Here is a 21,264-nt window from a genome sequence, read left to right on the forward strand (position 1 = left end):
CATCCATGGATTCAACCAACTGTGGATTGAAAACTTGGAAAAAGAAAAGAGGATTGCATCTATACTAAACATGTACAGACTTTTTCCCTTGTCATTATTCCCTAAACGATATAGTATAAAAGCAATTTACATAGCATTTGTATTGTATTAGGTATTATAAGTAATCTAGAGCTAATTTAAAGGATATGAAGATGTTCATAGGCTATGTGCCAATACTATGCCATTTTATATTGCATACTTGCACATCCTAGGATTTAGGTACCTATGTGGTGGGGCATGGGGTGGGGGGCAGTGGTGTCCTGGAACCAGTCCCCCATGGATAATGAGGGATGACTGTATGTGACACATTTTATTTATCTCTGCATCTGTTGATGGACACTTAGATTGTTTCCGTATTTTGGCTGCTGTGAGTAATGCTCCAATGAACATGGGGGTACAGATACCTCTCTGAGATACTGGTTTCATTCCCTTTGGATATATACCTAGAAGTGGGAATCCTGAGTCATGTGTAAGTTCTATTTTTATTTTTATTGAGGAACCTCTATACTGTTTTTAAAAATAGCTGCACCAATTTACATTCCTATCACCATATAGGGTATTGTGGTGGTTTCAAAAAGGGTAATATTTTCTCTTGTATTATTTTGTAAAGTTATTTTGAATTCTGAACTGTGTATTAATGTGCTACTATTATTGAGGGGACATTTTGTTCATAGGAAGCATCAACACAGACTTATTTGTATTCACAACCTAGCTGTTGTAAGACAGGTCTAGCAGTCATGGAGGTTTCATGATGGACACCAAACCAAAACAAACAAAACCTGTCTACAACACAGTTCCTCTGCCTAGGAGTTTATTAGTCTGTGGATGTTGATATTCCATATATCAGTTTTCTGGAAACTTGTATACAGCAAAAAACATAACAGAATTTCTTAATCAGAATTGTGAATACTATATTGTTGTGTTTTTATTCTTCAAACCGTTTACAATTATTTAAAAGCTCACTCTCACTATTTTCAGATTTCAGCAAAAGAACTCCTATTTGGTCATTCAGCTTCAGTAACATGTTTGGCAAGAGCAAGGGACTTCTCTAAACAGCCGTACATTGTTAGTGCTGCTGAAAATGGGTAGGTATGGTATGTAAACTTTGTCCCCTTCTCCATGTCCTTCCCTTTTTAAAAACTACAGTGGAGTACAATTTTAGTGCTGAAGGAAACTTTTGTGATGCACATGTGCCTCTTACATATAGGAACATTTGGATCTTGAAAGTTTGAATAACTTATGTGATGATCCCAAGGAATGTAATCAGTATTATGAACCCTCACTCAATACTCTTGTTGCTGGATTGGGACCAAGATAAGCATGTCAACATGTGTATCAGAACTTGTGGCACTCTTACTGGGTAAAGGTTAGTGACCAATGCCTAATTTTGTAGAATCAGCAATGAAAAAGTCTAGGTGTCTGTCTTTTCTCATGTTGTAACACACTTTGAGCTCTTAAGCAAACCCATCCAAGCTTTCATAGTTTTACAAAACAATTTAATAGTTACAGTCTTCATGTTGTACCCTTGTCTGATGCTATTATGAAACTAACAGGCCGGGCATGGTGGCTCATGCCTGTAATCCCAGCACTTTCGGAGGCTGAGGCAGGTGGATCACCTGAGGTCAGGAGTTCGAGACCAGCCTGGCCAGCATGACGAAACCCTGACTCTATTAAAAATAGAAAAATTGGCCTGGGCATGGTGGTGCATGCCTGTAATCCCAGCTACTTGGGAGGCTGAGAAGGGAGAATTACTTGAACCCAGGAGGCAGAGGTTGCAGTGAGCCAAGATGGCACCCCTGCATTCCAGCCTGGGTGACAATCTCAATAAATAAATAAATAAATAAATAAATAAATAAATAAATAAATAAATAAATAAAAATTTAAAATAAAAATAAATAAATAAATAAATCTAACAGAGGAGAGGACTCAGTTATCAGTAGAATGGTGGCAGAGAGATGGAAAAGGAACATAGCCAATGATTTAGGTGCAGTTTCATGGGAGCAAAGCTTGCCCTCATGAAGTAGGACTTACCTGTAAGAAAAAGCCCCACTGATGGAAGAAATACTATGAGCTAGGCTCCTGATGAGTTATTTGCCAAAATATACTCAGGAATGTGGTATCAATTCAGTATGCATTTGTTAATAAGGGATTGGGTTGCTAGTTGAAACAAGATAAGCCTCTCTTTGTTTTTAATCCAAAGAGAAATTATATGCTTCTGAATTCTGAAAACCAAAAGAATAACGAGGAATCAAGGTCCAGCTTGTATAAACAGAATAGTTTAATATGTTGGCTAGTTGAACAGATATCAAAGAGATACCTATTTTCATAGCTTATAGTAAATCATTAATTGTAATATTTAGAGGGATTGAACTTTGGCTAAGTCTAAAGTGAAATGTCCTAATACATTCCTTTTTTAACCTTTGCCTGTAGCTTTCATTCACCAGGACTGCCACAAAGTCTGCTACACATGTTGAGATATTTATTCCCAATCTAGAGAATTTTGGGGATGGTTAATTTTTTTCTGGGGCTGCAGGAAAAATTGAGAAATACGTAATAGCTAACTGAGAAAAAGATCTAGAAAGTTACTGAGTTTCACCGTCAGGTATTTGCCCATAGTGATATCACTCCAAAAGAGAAACTAGGGGGTTAATGGATGTATTTTTGATGAAAGATGAATTCAGCTGTATGAGCCCTGTAAATATTGTTAAAGAGCCTAGGAGTCTAGCTGCAGTCTAACTAGCTGTCCTCCTTCACCAAGTTGATGTGAATTTTCTAGAACTTTGTTCTTTTGAGGTTTCTAAATCTTATGCTGTGTCTATAAGATACTTTTAAATGAAGGCAGTACCTACGTTTCAGCTACTGTGTACTTGGCAAGTCTTAACTTTATTCACTGGAAATTATTACTCCTACTAGGCTTGCCCCATTATTTTCCAAACAACAATGCATTTTTAGATTTGAGAAGTCCCAGATACTGGCTATGGACTTAGCATTTTTGCCTTCATGGTGACCAGAGGGGACCCAGAGTTGCTTTATGGCTCAGTGTTTAATATTTTTCCCAAATTATTATTTTATTTGTAGGCATGCATCCTCAGATTCAATAATCACAGAAAATTCTAGGATAATGAAAATAAACCATTGGAGATCTGATGTTAAAACAACAGAACGCCAAAGAAAAAGAGAAGATCCTGTAGGTAGACAGTGAGAAAAAGCAGATTATTTACCAAGGAATGTTAATTAAGCAGAGAGCTGACTTCTCAACAGTAATGACAGCAGTGAAATCCCTTCAAAAAGTGGACAGAAAATATCTGTCCGCTTGGAATTGTATATCCAACAAAAACACTTTTGAAAAATTGGGGCAAAATAATAAATCTTCAGACAAAAACTAAAGGTGCTCACTATGCCAACAGAGTCTGGATAAGTATAATAACACATTTCTAAATGATGTTCTTTAGTAAGAAAAACAATGATTTCAGAAGGAAGATTTGAGATGGAAGAAGGAATATTGAACAAAAACCCACCAAGTTGTAGAGACTTTATAAGATATAATGGTATTTATATATACCCACTCACACATACACGATTCTGGTCAAAAATAGCATATAATAATATAGTAATAAGACCCCACACATTCTGGTGTTCTAGAGGTGGGTAAAGATGTTGATTAACTTTAGACCTTAAGCTATATTTATATATTTACATTTCAAGTATTGTTTAGTAGCTACAAAAACAATAGACAAAAGAAATAAAAAATAAAAGAAAGTGTATGTAACTTTCAATTTAAAAAAGAAAAAAATATTGTTTAATTCAAAGAAAACAATTTTTTTTTTAAATGGGACAAATAGCACAAAATAAGCTAGTTGAATAAATCTGACTAAAACAGTCATTCCAATTACGTATTATCATTTGTATACTAATCAAAATAAGGTTGGTATAACTGTATTAATATTTTATATATAGAGAGAGTTAATAAAATTTTAAGGCAAAAAGCCTTGGCACCGATAGAAAGGTTTATTACTTACTAATGGAAGTATTAGTCACCAGCAAGAGATGAGCCCAGAGAAGTAGGGCACCAGGACTTGGAGGCTGCTAGGTGAGTGCTTCTCAATCCTGAGCATGCACCAGAATCGCCTGCAGAGTTTGTTTAATTACAGATTTCTGGGCAGATTTAGTAGATCTGGGCTGGGGTCTAGTAACTTGTATTTACAAAGCATTCCTAGACGATGCTGATACTGCTGGCCCAGAGCCCATATTTGGAGTAGCAAGTACCCACATTTGGGGCAGTAAGAGAAAATGTTGGGTCAAGAATTATGGGAAATTTATTAGTAATTATATCATTCATTGTGATAGTGAACCAAAGAGGGAAGATGCTATGCTTCATTTTGAACATGAAAGGGTGTGATCTCCTGAGAGTCATACAGATGGAGATGTCTAAAAGCTATTTCCATATAGAAATATAGAGCTTAAGTAAACAGGTCTGGGCTTCCAATAGCATAATAACAGTACCCAAAGCCAGGGGAGTAGATAACTTACCCAGAAAGAGAGTGAAATGTAAGGATGTAAGAAAGTATAAGACAAATATCTAGGGAAAATCAGCACTTAAGAAGCAGACAGAGGAAGAAGAGGAGGCTGAGAATGCCAAAGAAAAAAATGAAAGTATAGTAAAAGACAAGGGAAAAGAGTTTGAAACATGTAATAGACTTCCAATGCAAGATGGCAAAGCAAGCATTCATGTTTATCTCCTGTCCTTCTACACACTTCATTAAAGTTTGAGCAAAACTATAGTGTTACAAGCACACAAATATGAAAAATAAGAATGAGGTCAAGAGAAAATAATATATTTCCAAAAGATATAAAGTGTGTGGAATAATAGTGACTGATATATTTATCCATGGAATACATTTTTACTGAGGTGCTGAGGAGGGGATGTAAAATTGAATATGACCAAAAAATGCCCCTTTTCAAGGAATTTGTAGTAAGAATATAACAGTTTTCTAATGTTATGTGTTGTAGACACTTTCATCTGTTTTCTTTTCATTGAAATAAGAATTTAAGAATTTTTAAGCTTCTAAAAATTCTTAAGATATTTACAATTTTTAAAAATTATTAAAATTTTTTAAGATTTTAAGAATTCTTAAGTTTTTTTTTTATAATAGAAGGTGATTTTTGCTATGTACAAACTTAGGTGAACAGTTTCAGAAAATGGAAAGAATATACTTTTTAATAGTTCAATATCATGTCTTAGTTTGACATATGTAACTTACATGGTTCCAGGTAAGATGTCAGCATTCCATTTGATATACCACAAATTTACTTTCTTTTATTAAACAAAATTGACAGGCAAAGAGCAAATTTTTTCTTTGTGATATATTTTCATTTTATTTTCAGATTTAATATAGAAAACAAAATGATAAGCAAATAAATAGGGAAAGCAAAGGGATCCAAGATGGTTTAAATACATTAATATTTTCAAAGGAACTTTTACCGGTATCCAGGTTCCAATCCTGGAAAAATGTGAATTAATTGGCCTGATTTGATATCTTGCATGGTCAGCCGTCAGTATTTTTGAAAGTTCTCAAATAAGTCTAATGTATAGCTAGAATTTAGAGCTAATGGTTTAGAAATAGGCTAGAAACAAGTCAACTGACCATGCTTTTCAAAACCACACATGCCAGGATCTCAACACAGAGTCGTGGAATTAGAATCTCTGAAGGTAATATTTGGAATAGTATCAGGTGGTTGTTGATGCATAGCTAGAGTCAAAACCCTTGTTAATAAGCTCAAATCCCTTAAAGAGCTAAAATTTTATAATGTTGACTGCTTACGGTTCAATTATTTTCCCTTTGAGATATATTTCTTGATTTTATAGATGCATTATTAGTTTGTTTACCTTTGAGATATATTATTTCAATATCTACCTTCTCCCAATCTTATTTTTTAGTAGGTACACACAGACACACACACACAGATGTTTTTCCTCCTGTTTTATAGAATTATATGTCTTTTCAGGTTACCTCAAATCTTTTTGGAAAGAGGTTGGATATGAACAGAGGGAAAATACTATGAATATTTCTTGTCTATTTCTGGAATATGATTTCTGAACCTCAGTGCTAATGGCATTTAGGAACAGATACTTCAACAGTCGTGGGGGACTGTTGTATGCATCGTAGGATATTTGGCAGCATCCCTTGCCTCTCCCCACTAGATGCCAGTAGTGTGTTCCTAGTTGTAACAACCAAAAATATCTCAAAATATTACCAAGTGTCCTTGGAATGCAGGCGGAATAGGGGGAAGCAAAATCGCCCCAGTTTAAGAAGCACTAATTTAGAAGATTGAGTGCCAGTGTTTGGTTAGAAAAACAAAAAAACCTGCAAATCACCAAATGCATACAATTGTTGACATTATTAGTCTATGTATTTTGTTTCTTAATATAATAGCGGTATCTCCTTTAAGGCCATAAAACTTTTGTGTTATAGAACATGGAAAATTTTGCTTATGTGTTAAAACTCTCAAGACTGAAGAATATTACCAAACAATTCTGAAACAGTCATTCTGATTTTTGGGAAGTCATATAAACTACCCTATGCTGGGTGTACTTTGTAACTGTATTTTAAAACTGTGTCTTTGTAATATGTAAACCAAGTAAGAGTTTTCAAAATAATAATATTTTTCTAAATATTAGGTGGCAAGGATGATTTCAGGATTTCAAATCGGGAGAAGCAGAGATACACTGTTATCAATGATAGACCAAATGTAGCCTCTTGGTGGCACTGTTTGTTTTTACAAAAATGATACATTGGCCTCAGAAGATGCAGCACTTGATGCATTTTGATTTTCAGAATATGTAGTTTAAGTTCAGTGAAATAAAGCATTTTCAAGAGGCTACAGTTTCCACTGAAAGATTGTTGTACTGTCACTAACAGGCTGTGATAGCTGTATCTCCACAATTTGTTGTAGGCCCGGTTGTCTCTAAAGTAAGGTTTGCAGGCTGGCAGCAGGGTGTAATTACCCAAACAAAAAGATACAGATACAGTATGTCATCCCTGCTAATGACCACAACATTTTCTTGCCCAGTAATCTGTAACAAAAAGCCACATAAATGATCAGGCTGCACTTAAGTGCAGCACTAGAGAAAAACTTGGTGGCGCAAAAATTATTCCAGACAATTGAGTGGAAATGACAGAGAATAATACAAAGTTATTTCTGCTAGGGAGATGTGTGTTTGGAATGTCACCAGTGGACAGTGCGTGGAGAAGGCTACACTTCCTTACAGGCACACTGCAATCTGTGTAAGTACGCTCACTTCCTTCAGGGCATTTCTAGATTCTGCAACTTGTTTAGGGCATTTGCAAATACACTTCTAAAGAAACATCTTTGGAGAATATTCTTTGCTTGAATTTTTATTTTGTCATGAGGGTCAAATATCACCAGTTATCATCTGCTATTTTGGCATTTTGCTTTCCCAAAAGGTATTATTCAAGCAGATTTTTTCCCCTGATTCTTTCATTTTTGTGTCTTTCTAATAGCTTTGAAAGACAATTTCCATATATTGCCTTAGTGCCACAAAACATACACATACTTGTACATGTGTAAAAATTCAGTTTTAATGATGTGCTGTCTTATAAAGAACAAACAGTTTTTTTTCTCCCTCGTTTCCAATTTTAACCCTTATGTTTTGGTAGATAGGTTCTTAATTTATATATATATAATTTTTATAATCACTTCCCAATCTTTAAGGCAAATCTTGGCTTTTAGTAGATGGTTTCCAAGCATATGTCGTGTGGTTGCATGATTCCAATGGTGCTGACCACGTTTTTAAATGTTTTACACTTTTAGTGTTGATGATGGGCATTTCAGCATTCACAAACTCTCCCCTTTTTTTTCTGGGAATAAAACCCTGCACAGAGAGAGCTGGTTAAAAGTAGAATGCTTTACTTGATCTTTAATAAAATATTTCCACAACTTATTTGGCATAATAATCCTCAAATGCCCTTCAAACACTTTCTTTTTAACATACAGCATTGTTGCTACAGTAAGGAACTTGGGTTTTGTTGTTGCTATTAATTCTTTTTCTTTAAGAGACAGGGTCTCGCTGTGTCACCCGGGCTGAAGTGCGGTGGTGCTAACGACAGCCTCAAATTCCTGGCCTCAAGTGATCTTCCCACCATAGCCTCCCAAAGCACTGGGATATAGGCATGAACCACTGTGCCTGGCCTTGTTGTTGTTTAGTTCCAAGTTGCACTCCAGAAATAATTCAGTTATGAGCTTTCCATGATTTAGAATAAAATTACTTCTTCCAAGGGATCTCTCCTTCTCCAGAAAAATCATGAGATGCAAATGAGACTAAAGTGCTAGTAGGAGTTTGGAATAACTGAACTAAGAGAAATTTTAGTTGCTGTTCAATTCAATACCTTAATTGATCATATGCTAAAACTAAGGTCTAGAGAAATCTTCAATGTAGCCAAATTATGTTAATTTCTAGTGATAATTAAATGTTTACTTTGATTTCCATATGCATAGTATTACCACTGCTCATTCCGGATGACAGGAGAAGGCTGGCTTCTTTGTTGTGGAGAATATCAAGATGTCCTTATAATTGATGCCAAAACTTTGGCTGTTGTTCACAGTTTTAGATCATCTCAGTTTCCCGACTGGATCAACTGCATGTGCATTGTTCACTCCATGAGAATTCAAGGTAGTAGTTAGATATTATCTGACAGTAAAGAGATTGCAGATAAAAATATCTACTTTTGAATTATTTGTCGAATTATTGGGCAGGAATTCAGAAAGAATGCTTCTTTATGTTTACCTATTAATGAGGATATGTCTGTAATACATCTGATCAAGAAAAACTAAGAACACCCATGCCAGTGGTTCAAAACACTGGAAAGTCAGCAAAAGGTTAAGATGAGGGGGAAAGAGGTGAATCTGTGCTTTTATCACCAAGTTCTGCTTGTTACATTTTAAGAGTGACAAGCAGGTTTTGTTGTGGATTAGCAGGACTCCTGGTATTTTGCCCTGCTGTATCTTCTAGATGTAGTATTGATAATTCAGTTTCTGTAATGAGTGACTGCTAAGGGAAGTGGAAGTTGGCTCCTCACTTACTTCTCAAACAGGAAGGTTCTTGTTACGATGATTTGCAATGTGATTCTGCTTCTAGTGGTGCTCTTCTTATACCTAGGAATCACTTTGAAATTTTAAAACAGATTTGGAGCACGATGTAAAATGTTTATTTTTTTCTAGTTAAAAAGTAACTCCAAGGCTGAAAATTTTCCATCTACATAGCCCAGCATAATTCTTAAATGACTATGAAATGATTTTTACCTACCCAATTGTATCCATGGTAAGCTTATATGTGACTTTTATTCTTTTCACAGAAGATTCTCTCTTGGTGGTATCAGTAGCTGGTGAGCTCAAAGTATGGGATCTTTCCTCATCTATCAACAGCATTCAGGTTGGCTTGGGAACCCTACTCTTTTTTCCCTACAATTTCAAGCATATTCATTGAAATGTATAAATTATAAGGCTATTACATGCTTATTGTCAAAAGTTCAAATAACATAGAAGTGTATAAATTCTACATCCATATATTTCCCCCATCCATCTTCCCAGGGGTGAGCATTGAGTACAATTGGCTTGTATCCTTCCAACCTTTTCTCCATGTATATACAGATGTTTTCATTTACACACACATATACACACACACACACACACAAAGATTACATTTTTAATTTTTTAAAAATAGGAGAACATCTCTCTGTTCCTTACAGCAGAAATCCTCCTTTCTTCTAAGTATGTGTGAACAGTGGCAGGCAAATGACTCTAAAAAATTGAGAGGCGTGTCCCTGGGGAGTCCAGTATATTCACCGGTTCCCTGGCATCAAGCTACAAGTTGAGATGATGGAGGAAAGAACAGCCATACTATGTGTGCTGATGACAAAATTATTTAGGCTTCCCCAAGGAGCTCTGGGGTCTTTTTAGGAATTTATTGGTTGAAGAAGCCTAGGAATTGTGATGGTATGCTGAGCTCAAGAAATATACATCCAGCATTATCACAGACTTATGGAGAATGTAGTATTTTATGTGCTGTGTGTTGGCAATTCTTTCCTTTTTTAATTTTTATTTATTTATTTATTTATTGGCAATCAAAATACTAGGCCAGGCACAGTGGCTCACACCTGTAATCCCAGCACTTTGGGAGGCCAAGGCAGGCGGATCACCAGAGGTCAGGAGGTCAAGACCAGCCTGTCCAACATGGTGAAACCTCATATCTACTAAAAGTACAAAAAAAAAAAAAAAATAGCTGGGAGTGGTGGCATGCACCTGTAATCCTAGCTACTCAGGAGGCTGAGGAAGGAGAATCATTGGAACCCAGGAGGAGGGGATTGCAGTGAGCCGAGATCCTGCCACTGCGCACCATTCTTAGTGACAGAGCAAGACTCTGTTTCAAGGAAAAAATATAAAATAAAAGAAAATACTGTAGGTTTTTTTAGTCATCATTTTAGATTTTTTTCTTTGACCTTTCTGCCATATCTAACAGTCTCTAGCTTATTCTTATCTTGACATTCTTAGCATCCAGCCGTAGTTCCTCACAGAATGTTTGTTGAATGGTTGCATGTAATGAGCCCTTGAATCTAAGTGGATTTCCTGATCACAACTTTTTTTTTCAAGAAATACATCCTATATTTCTTTAATTTTTTTTTAAAGACTTTCAGAAGTACATATGCAGGTTTGTTATACAGGTAAATTAAGTGTTGTGGGGATTGGGTGTACAGATTATTTCATCACCCAGGTACACAGCTTCTATTGCAAAGTAACTTCTTAGTTCAAAACACTCAAAAGGAAACTGAAATACTTTTCATTTTATAATGTTGTGATCTACTTGAGATGCACAGGCAGCGGGTCCTCTCATGGCTGTGTGTGAATTACCTGGAACTAGTACTAAAAGATTTTCTTTCCTTTTGAAGGAAAAGCGAGATGTCTATGAAAAAGAATCAAAGTTTCTTGAGTCCTTGAACTGCCAGACAATACGATTTTGCACATATACTGAGAGACTTCTATTGGTGGTGTTTTCTAAATGTTGGAAGGTATTATAAAATAACATAATAAATACCAGTGATGTACAAGTGTAATTTGTTTTTTTTTTTGATTTGTATAAAAATTAGAATATGATTTAAATGTGATACAAATTCTCTGTAATAGTATTACCAGAAAATGGAATGATGTGTCTTTTATGACTGACATAACAGTTGTTTTTTTTTTTTTTTTTTTTTTTTGAGACAGAGTGTCACTCTGTTGCCCAGGCTGGAGGAGTGCAGTGGCACGATCTCAGCTCACTGCAACCTCTGCCTCCTGGGTTCAAGCAATTCTCCTGCCTCAGCCTCCTGAGTAGCTGGAATTACAAGCGCACGCCACTATACCTGGCTAATTTTTGTATTTTTAGGAGAGACTGGGTTTCACCATGTTGGTCAGGCTGGTCTCGAACTCCTGACCTCATGATCTGCCCGCCTCGGCTTCCCAAAGTGCTGGGATTACAAGCGTGAGCCACCGCGCCCGGCCTGACATACAAGTTTTTAACTCTTTAATAAAATTAGGATATACTACTACATATTTAATATCATGCTATATGCAACAGTTTTGTATCCGAAAATATTATATATGTAGTAGTATATCCTAATTTTATTAACAACAGACCATAATAACAATGAATATTTAGCTCTAAATTATTTTCAAAATTTGGTGTCTACACTTTAGAACTCAAATATACTTCTCACTTACATAGTTTGATTATATTTTTAGATGTTTTACTTTTTCTACTTTGTCACTGCATTTGTTTTAAGAGGGACAAGCATTATTTTCTTGTGAATATGTTCACTGACATTTCCAAGAAGAAAGAAAAGCTAAGTTGCCATCATTTCATAACATTTATTTTTCTTTAAAGTTTTGTATAACTGGCTCAGTTAAGAAAACTGTATAGTCTTACTTGTATGGTGATAATGTATTTTTGAACAAAGATTTAAAAGTATATGATCTAACAAAATATTTATGTGATATACATTTTTTATATGCATAATAAATTTTCAAATGTAAAACTTGGAGTGCTCATTATGGAAAGAATAAAATCACTTAGAAATTTTGGGATTTGGGGTTTCTATGTTTAGTGTACACACTCTGGAATGACATAACCAGATGAACTTTATCTACTGAAACCTACCCTAAGATAAATATAAGTCAATAAGTGATGGTAAAAATTCTTAATATATGAGTACAGTATGGTCTGTTATCAATGCTTACTATGTTGTTATATTATTACTATCATAATTTATATTCATCTTATTGGCAGACTAGATTTAAACCTTTGATAATGTGCATTAACTTCATATTTTAGGTTTATGATTATTGTGATTTTTCCCTTCTGCTGACTGAAGTTAGCAGAAACGGGCAGTTCTTTGCTGGTGGAGAAATGATTGCTGCCCACAGAATCCTCATCTGGACAGAAGATGGTCACAGTTACATCTATCAGCTGCTGAACAGGTGGGCTCAGATGGGAGCGGTATACAAAACATTCAGGTAGAAAATGAACTTTGGGAGGTTTATTATGGAAAAATCCCTGCATGCTGCCCATGATCAAAAACCAGAACAAAACAACTTTGGCACTAGAAGATTTACTCTGGGCTTGGTAGGCTTCAGCCTTTGTACAAAACAGCAGGGGACGGAGGAATGAGATTAACCATGTATAACTTGTACAGCTGGTGCTGGGTTTTCAAAAAGTCACTTGTAATTATTAACCCAACAATTTCTAAGTAGAGTTTAGAAACTTGAACGGTACCATCCGGCTTTTGAAAGTGGGAGGGGGAAAAGAACGAATAAAGAACCTCAGAGTTCTAAACTTTGCTTTTTATTTTTGCCATGCAGTGGGCTTTCAAAAAGCTTATACCCTGTTGATGGAAGAGTGCTTAAAGAGTCCATTTATCCTCATTTACTGTGCTCTACTTCTGTGCAGGAAAATAAGGTAATGCAAGAAAAGAGTGACTGCCTCAAAGCTGTTTCACTCAGTTTCTTGGATAAGTGTTGCTTTGTCTGTCAGAGTCAGGCTTGAAAAAATTGAATGGAAGCATCCCATCAAGTTGTTAATGAGAAAATCAAGTTTAATTGTCAATGGCTACCAAAGAAAAAACTTTGTCTTTAAAAATCTACTATGTTTAAGTCTGTGTTTTAAGTTTATAATGAAACAATACATATTTACTATAGGAAAATTATAAATGTTGAAAAGAAAGGAGAAATTAAAATTCCTAATTTCACCGCAGTAAATATTCACTGAGTTTTTTTTTTTTTTTTTTTTTTTTCTTTTTATTTTTTTTTTACTTTCTTGTATGTATTTACTTATTTTGATTGGAAAATTTTCAAATATTTGGAAAAGGTGCAAGAGTATTCAGTAATTATTCATATACGCTTTACCTAGATTCACCAATTGCTAACATTTTGCTATATTTACTTTCTTTCTCATTCTCTCTCTGTCTCTCTCTGCATTTGTGTGTGTGTGTATGTACGTACAAGCACATACACACACACCATACATTTTTTTCACTGACCCTTGTGATAAATGGTGTGACAAAACATTGTTAAACATTTTTATGTATCTACTCCAATTTTTAAACTTTATGGAATGTTTTATATTCTGTTTCTTTACTTAATAATATATTGATATCATTTTCAGATGTATTTAGCTATTCTTACGAATAAATTTTCTTGTTAAAACAAATATAATTACGCTTTTGGCAGAAGGTTGATACTATAATTGTAGCTTATTACTTGACTGAATCATACCTTTGACACTCTAGGAAGCCTGAAAATGTAAGCAGTTATTTTATTTCAGTAGTGTTATCCAAAGTGTTTTTTTTTTTTTCCTAAGCCTTTGGACTTTGTCATCAGTTAATTATCCAAAAACGTATTTCATGGAGAGTGGAAGAGTTTTGAATTATTGATGTGTCAACCAGGGAAGCATGCTACTTTTAACAGAATGATGGTTTGCTTAATTAGGCAGCATAGCTGTTGGAAATCCTACAGTTCAGTAATTGTCCCTTTAACATATCTGTGAGGTTTTGTTGTGAAAACTTGATTAAGAAACTGTCAGCCAAAAATTAGAACCCCAAGTGCCACTGGGACACAAGCAAACTTTATAATTATGGCATGCATCAACGACTGTTTCTAAAATTACCTGTGGGCAGCAATAGGTTCCTGTTTTGCTGTTGATCACAAAAACAGTACTGGGGCTTCCTTAGAAAGGCATATTTAGTTATTTTTTTAAAGGATCTGCTCTTTTCCTCCTTAGCTTTGAAAGCGTTTTTATAAAGCACAGTTTGCCCTGAAAGCCAATGATCAGTTGTGCCCTTTAGGGGCTTCTTGTTCCTGAAAATTTCAATGTTATATATAACCATGAGGAAAGAGTACAACAATTAAAAAATAACTAATCTCATGGGAATTTACCTTGCTTTGTTTCTCAAAATGTGAAGACATAAACTTATAGGTCTTTTACCAATAATTCTTGTTTAAACAACCATAGATGTTTCTGTATCTTAAAAGTGAGAAATGCCTAGAAGCCGGTGAAATGTGAATAGAATAATTGGAAACTGGAAAAAGTTGGTCTGCCTGTCCTTACTTGCCTTTTATCCAGGACATAAAGTCATACTTTCTTCCCCTTATTCAAACATCACCAGTGTTCACTAAATATAAGAGTCCTTAGTCTCTCTTGCAGTTACCAAGTAATGAAGGCATTGTGGTAGGAAGAAGAGATGAATTTGATACATTCAGTGAGCTTAGAAAAGACTGCTCTGTAAGCAGGTAGTATTGTCCGGACTCATTTTTTGGAGTGATACCATCGAATTAAATCTCCAGGTTTGACAGTAACAGGTTCTCAGAATTACTGTTTGTAATGCCCATGTACATATCTGCTGATGGAGTTGCAGCGGTGAGAATGAGGATTCGTCTTTCCTTCCAATAGCCGCATGAGGATCTCCCTAGCTTCAAAGCACAGCTGGTAATTGCTGAGACCTGTGGTGCAGGGGTTCTGGCTGTTGAGATAAGGAACTGGGTTTCCCAGGGTCTCAGCCACAGAGTAAGGCTGCTGTACTGAGATGGGAATAGCTGGGATAGAAACAGCCTAAGGATTGCAAACAAAGACTGTGTGTGCAGGAACTAAGAGTAATGGTGATGATGATGATGATGATGATGATGGTGATAATGATGATAAAAGCTTCATTTGAGTCCTTATTATTGTCAAACATACAAACAACCTGATTTACTTTAGTTGCCACCAAGATCCCATGTTGAAACTGATGGTCAGAGGGGTGAATTCCCAGGATTTGAACTCAAGTGGTTTAGCCCAAATCCAGTAATGGGTTTTGGAGTGAGTTTCTCAATTGTTCTGAGAAAAGAATAACCAGAATTGTTAAAATTAATTAAATAGGGACTAAATGTCAGGGACCATTCTATGTACCTTATGTTTATCTACTCATTAATCCTTATACCAAACCCATATAGCAGGTGCTTTTATTAGTCTTATTTCACAGTCAGGGAAAATGAGACAGTGAGGTGTACTAAATTGCCTACAGTAACCAACTTGCTCTTTCAATAGAGCTAGGATGTGGTAAAGCCAGGATTTAAATCCAGGCAGTTAGCCCCAGGGATTTCAGTGCTAATGGCTATGTTTTATTACCTCCTGGATGATGGAGACTCTCATGATGAACACTGTGATGAAAAATCGGAATTCACATGGTAAGGGACTATGAAGAGATTTTCAGGTGAATAGCAGAATGAGAGGGAACTGTTTGGGAGGAGGAGGAGCGAGGGACCAAGGAGTGAGTGTGAGCGATTGAGAAGGCGGCAATGTGGAAGGTGAAGGCAGAGGGCATGAGAGCAACAGCGAACTTCAACTGCAGGGGCAAAGCACCAGCTGGGAAGAGTTATGCTGCCACCAACTTGAGTAACCCACCAGCTTCTTGGAGCTTCCTTTTCAAATCAGAATAACCAGGGAGTTGGAACAATCAGTTCTAAGTGCCTATAAGGGTGGGAGAGTTTGAATAGCCAATTTAACCAAATTTTATCAACACCATTTCAAATAGCTATAAAAATCATGGCTGTAAGACACCAAAGTGCCCTCTGAGTCTTAAAAAAAATTATTTAGAAACTGACTTTATTGGAACCATTTTCTATGATGCTCTTATTTCTTGGGACTATAGGGAATTAATTACACATCTTGGTTGGATGACCTTGGATTGGTTTCTTATTTTCTGTCATAGTTTCTCTATTTTCGTATCAGGATAATAGCAATGTTTACTTAACTACATAGCTTTGTTGTGAAGATTAAATGTAGCAATATCTTGGCCCTTAATAATCACTAATGAATAGAATTTTTCACTAATGTGTCTAAATCCATACCTTAAAGCGTGTATTTTCTGACTAGGAAGCATCACTTTCCTGGACTTCTTTAATTCTAGCACCAGCAATTGGCTTTCTTTTTAGGATGACTTTTACTTCTGCACCAAAGAGAGTTCAGGTTTTGTTTTTGTAATTGCTTAAACGATTTTGATCCCTTAATATCTATGTACCAACCTGCCCGAAGAACAGCTATACTGCCCTGAGAAGGACCAGGGATGCTCTAGATGCATTCACTAGTGAAGGCATAGCTTTAAGAGCACTGGCGCCCAATATTCATATTTTCCTTCAGCAAGATCATAAATTATGTATAATATGTATAATATTATACATAATTTATATAATGTATAACAGTATATATGTATATACACACACATTATAAATTATGGAATCATTTTCCTTTGTGGCCACTTGAGAAATTGGAAATCAAGTATGTTAAATTTGAAAAACACTCAACAAAAAGTGGAAAACATGTTAACAACACAAAATTACTATACAAATATGAGTTGTTGCTGTTTTAACTGACAATTAGAACTATAAAGGAACTATGAAGACATTAAGCCTTCTTAGTGAACATCTTTAGCATCAAGACATGGGTTGCTGAATCAGAATGACTGGACTCAAAGCCCATTGCTTCCTCTAATCGCCTTAGACAAATCAATCTCTTCACTTCACAGGAAAACCCAAGTTTTCTTGTTTGTAAAATGAAAACAATGATAGTATCAATTTTATAGGGTTATTGTGAGGATTATTTAACTGAATATGTAGAAAACCCCTTGCAGTAATGTGTACACACATAGCTATACATACACATACACACACACACAGAGTCAGTAAATGTTAGATACTTTTATTGACTCTCTGAAGTCTATGACTTTGCTTGTTGTTGTTTAAAGCCTCTTTAGTCCTAGATCACAGATTATTTCATTTAATTTACTTGAAAATTTTGAAACAGTGGGAAATAAATTGAAAATATTTACTTCAGTTATTAAGTCTTGTTTCTCCATTTAAAAACAGTGGCCATCTCTCTATAATTAGAATATTTCCTACATAAAAGCCCACTGTTTGTTTCGGAACAGAGCCGTCCCTTTGTTATGGGCTACATGAATGAGAGAAAAGAGCCTTTTTACAAGGTACTTTTCTCTGGAGAAGTCTCAGGAAGAATTACTTTGTGGCACATCCCTGATGTTCCTGTATCCAAGTTTGATGGTTCTCCTAGAGGTAAGTCAGTTTCCATTTCTAGTCACGTATCTTCTGAGAACAAATTTGTAATTAACTCATTGTTCTTCTAAGTTGAGCAACATGGGACCACAAACAAGAAAAATTTATTGTGTACTATTATGTATTAAATGACAACATAAAAGCAGGTATAAACACAAAGCTTAGGCCGGGTATGGTGGCTCATACCTGTAATCCTAGCACTTTGGGAAGCTGAGGTGGGTGAATTGACTGAGCGAAGGAGTTCGAGACCAGCCTGGGCAACACGGTGAAACCCCATCTCTACTAAAATACAAAAAATTAGCCGGGCGTGGCGGCGTGCACTTGTAATCTGAGCTACTCAGGAGGTTGAGGCAGGTGAATTGCTTTAACCCAGGAGGCGAAGATTGTAGTGAGCCGAGATCATGCCACTACACTCCAGCCTGGGTGACACAGTGAGATTCGGTCTCAAAAAAAAATAAAAATAAAAAAAATAAAAATTAAACACACACACATACACGCACAAACCTTATGGATCTTATATACTAATATAACCAATATAATTCATGTTAACATCGATTGAACTTAACAAGAGATGAATGCTGGCAATATGAATCTGGGATAGGCTGTAACACTGTATTCATATTTTTGAAGGGAGGGTGCCTTGATATTTTCCATGTCTATGATGCATTGATAAACCAAATTTTCTTTTTATCTCTGTTTTCTTTTTAGAGATACCAGTAACTACCACCTGGACTCTTCAAGATAATTTTGATAAGCATGATACTGTGTCACAAAGTATTATTGACTACTTTTCTGGGCTTAAAGATGGGGCAGGAACTGCTGTAGTCACTTCATCAGAGTATATTCCAAGTCTTGATAAACTAATATGTGGCTGTGAAGATGGGACAATTATCATTACCCAGGCTTTGAATGCTGCCAAAGCAAGACTTCTAGAAGGTGGTTCTTTAGTAAAAGGTCATTGACTTTTATTTGACCCTACTTATTTGATTTATCTAAAACTGCAATTTCAACAAACTGCACTAAAGAAGATTTAGGGGCCTAAAGAATTAGCTGGCATTTGCTGCTAAATATGTACATATTTTAATGTTGAAGTAAAACATACATATAGGGTTTTTTTTTTTTTTTGTAAATTCCCTGTAATCCTAGCACTTTGGGGGGCTGAGGCGGGTGGATCACGAGGTCTGGAGATTGAGACCATCCTGGCTAACACGGTGAAACCTCGCCTCTACTAAAAATACAACAAAAAAAAAATAGCTGGGCATGGTGGCGGGCACCTGTAGTCCCAGCTACTTGGGAGGCTGAGGCAGGGGAATGGCGTGAACCCGGGAGGCGGAGCTTGCAGTGAGCCAAGGTGGCGCCACTGCACTCCAGCCTGGGCAATAGGGCAAGACTCCACTCCATTAAAAAAAAAAAAAAAAAAAAAAAAAAAAACTCAGGCAGAAGGTTATACAATAAGAAATGAGTTTTTCTCCTTACTTGATCTTCCAGTTCCTTTCTCCAAAGGCAACTGCTAATAACGGTTGATACTCTTCTTGAAATTTTCTACGTGTATACAAGCACATATCAGCATAACAATATTGTCTTTTAATTATATTGCACAAATAAAAGTGTATTCTACATGCTTGACTAGAATGTCCTTAAACAAATCTAAATAAAATATTTTGGAGTTCATTCTTTACGAGCTGACTTTAAATAATTAGTAATAATCAAACTTTAATTGCCTATTGGTGTGTAGGTTTTCTAGTTTTTAGCTACTATGGACAATGCAGAATTGATTATCATTGTACATACATATGAGTATATCTGTATATTAATTCCTAAGAGTAGAATTACCAGATCAACATTGGTTTGCATTTTTAATTTTGAAAATATATGTAAAATATTCTGTAAAGAACTTTCCCATCCTGGCAAACACGGTGAAACCCCGTCTCTACTAAAAAATACAAAAAAACTAGCCGGGTGAGTTGGCGGGCGCCTGTAGTCCCAGCTACTCAGGAGGCTGAGGCAGGAGAATGGCGTAAACCCAGGAGGCGGAGCTTGCAGTGAGCTGAGATCCGGCCACTGCACTCCAGCCTGGGCCACAGAGCCAGACTCCGTCTCAAAAAAAAAAAAAAAAAAAAAAGAACTTTCATCAATATGCATGCATTTTCACTAATAGCCTATAAAATGCCTTTTTGCCCCAAACTTTATCTACCAATTTTGTGTTCTATTAAACTTTTTAATCTTTGCTAATCAGGAGAAAAATAGTATCTTCCTGTTTTAATCTGTATTTCTTTGTGAATGAAATATACATGTGTTCTTATACATCTTTCTGCATTTGTGCATTACAACAACAAATGCCTATTAAATTGTCTTGTGTAAGGGAAGGAAATATAGGAGATGATTGAGATTTAGGATGTGTAGAAAAAAACTGTATACTATTTTATTATTATTATATGAATCGTATTAGAGCATAAGGTCCTTAAGGGTAAGGACTAAATCTCAATTTAAAAAAACTTCTTATATTGCTTACTATTGTTCTCAGCTTACTTTGGCCACTTACTAAATGCTACTGACTTGTGCTTCAGTGATTGACTGAAGTGGAGGAGTAAATGGCAATGAACCAAACAGAGGTAATGTACTGGTATACAGCTAAATGGCTGCTGTTAAAAGTTAGTGAAAAAGCGAAGACCTAGCAGTTTTTATCCAGGCTGATTTATCCTAATATCCAGAAAGCAAGAAAAAGTCACATTTAACTTGTAGCAGCTCAATGAACATTCATCCTGTTTTTTTGGGAGATACAAAGTAAGGATATGCCTGATGGAATAGAAGTTTCTGAAGTATAATAATAATTCTTTGAGGTTTATTTTCAGTGTGAATAAAGAGAGTTTGTGGTTTATGGTTCTTTCCAATTTGGGGGAGTTTAGCTAGTGATGAAGGAAGAAGCAGTGTGGCTGGTGGGAAGAGTAACCCCCTAGCACAGTAGTGTGTCAGTAGTCCTGTGCTCTCATACAGCTGTGATTTGAAATGCCCATATGCCTACCGAGTGCCAAGCAGAGTGCTACAAAATTATAGACATTATCTTATTTATTCCACACAACAGTCTTGTCTGAAGTAAGGACTATTATTATCCTAAATTTTCAGATGTAACATCTGTGGTTAAGAGGGAAAAGGCACCTAGCTAAGGTGACATATCTAGTAGGTGATAGACCCAGGGGAAAAAAGACAGATTCATTTAACAGCAATGCTGTACTCTTAAACATTTTACTTTGCTTTTTCACACTTGGATGCAAGTCACTTAACCTCTCTGCGCCTCAGATGCGTTATCTGTAAAGCCAAGAGGTAGAATTAGGTAATCTCTAATATCTTTCAAAGCAAAAAAATTTCCTGAAACTTTTCTTTTCTTGTATACTAGACTTAGTCATTCTAATTTAAAGAATTATGGGCTACGGCCTGTAATCCCAGCACTTTGGAAGGCTGAGGCGGGTGGATCCCTTGAGGCCAGGAGTTTGAGATCAGTGTGAGCATCATGGTGACACCCTGTCCCTGCAAAAAATACAAAAATTACCTGGGCATGGTGGTGCTCACCTGTGG

General features: G+C 35.9%; 1 protein-coding gene across 1 annotated transcript in view; it reads left to right on the plus strand.

Moving 5' to 3' along the window:
- The window catches only part of WDR72 (WD repeat domain 72), a 219,349-nt gene that overhangs the window by 9,155 nt on the left and 188,930 nt on the right, over positions 1-21,264 (plus strand). Inside the window, exons 2-10 of the mRNA XM_023227213.2 lie at positions 1,018-1,124; positions 7,247-7,325; positions 8,557-8,731; positions 9,414-9,490; positions 11,004-11,123; positions 12,425-12,570; positions 12,952-13,047; positions 17,543-17,691; positions 18,400-18,645. Coding sequence (XP_023082981.1) covers positions 1,018-1,124; positions 7,247-7,325; positions 8,557-8,731; positions 9,414-9,490; positions 11,004-11,123; positions 12,425-12,570; positions 12,952-13,047; positions 17,543-17,691; positions 18,400-18,645 — 1,195 coding nt within the window. The remainder of the gene's footprint in view (positions 1-1,017; positions 1,125-7,246; positions 7,326-8,556; positions 8,732-9,413; positions 9,491-11,003; positions 11,124-12,424; positions 12,571-12,951; positions 13,048-17,542; positions 17,692-18,399; positions 18,646-21,264) is intronic.

Source organism: Piliocolobus tephrosceles, chromosome 6 (genome assembly GCF_002776525.5).
Source record: "Piliocolobus tephrosceles isolate RC106 chromosome 6, ASM277652v3, whole genome shotgun sequence".
Taxonomy (NCBI): domain Eukaryota; kingdom Metazoa; phylum Chordata; class Mammalia; order Primates; family Cercopithecidae; genus Piliocolobus; species Piliocolobus tephrosceles.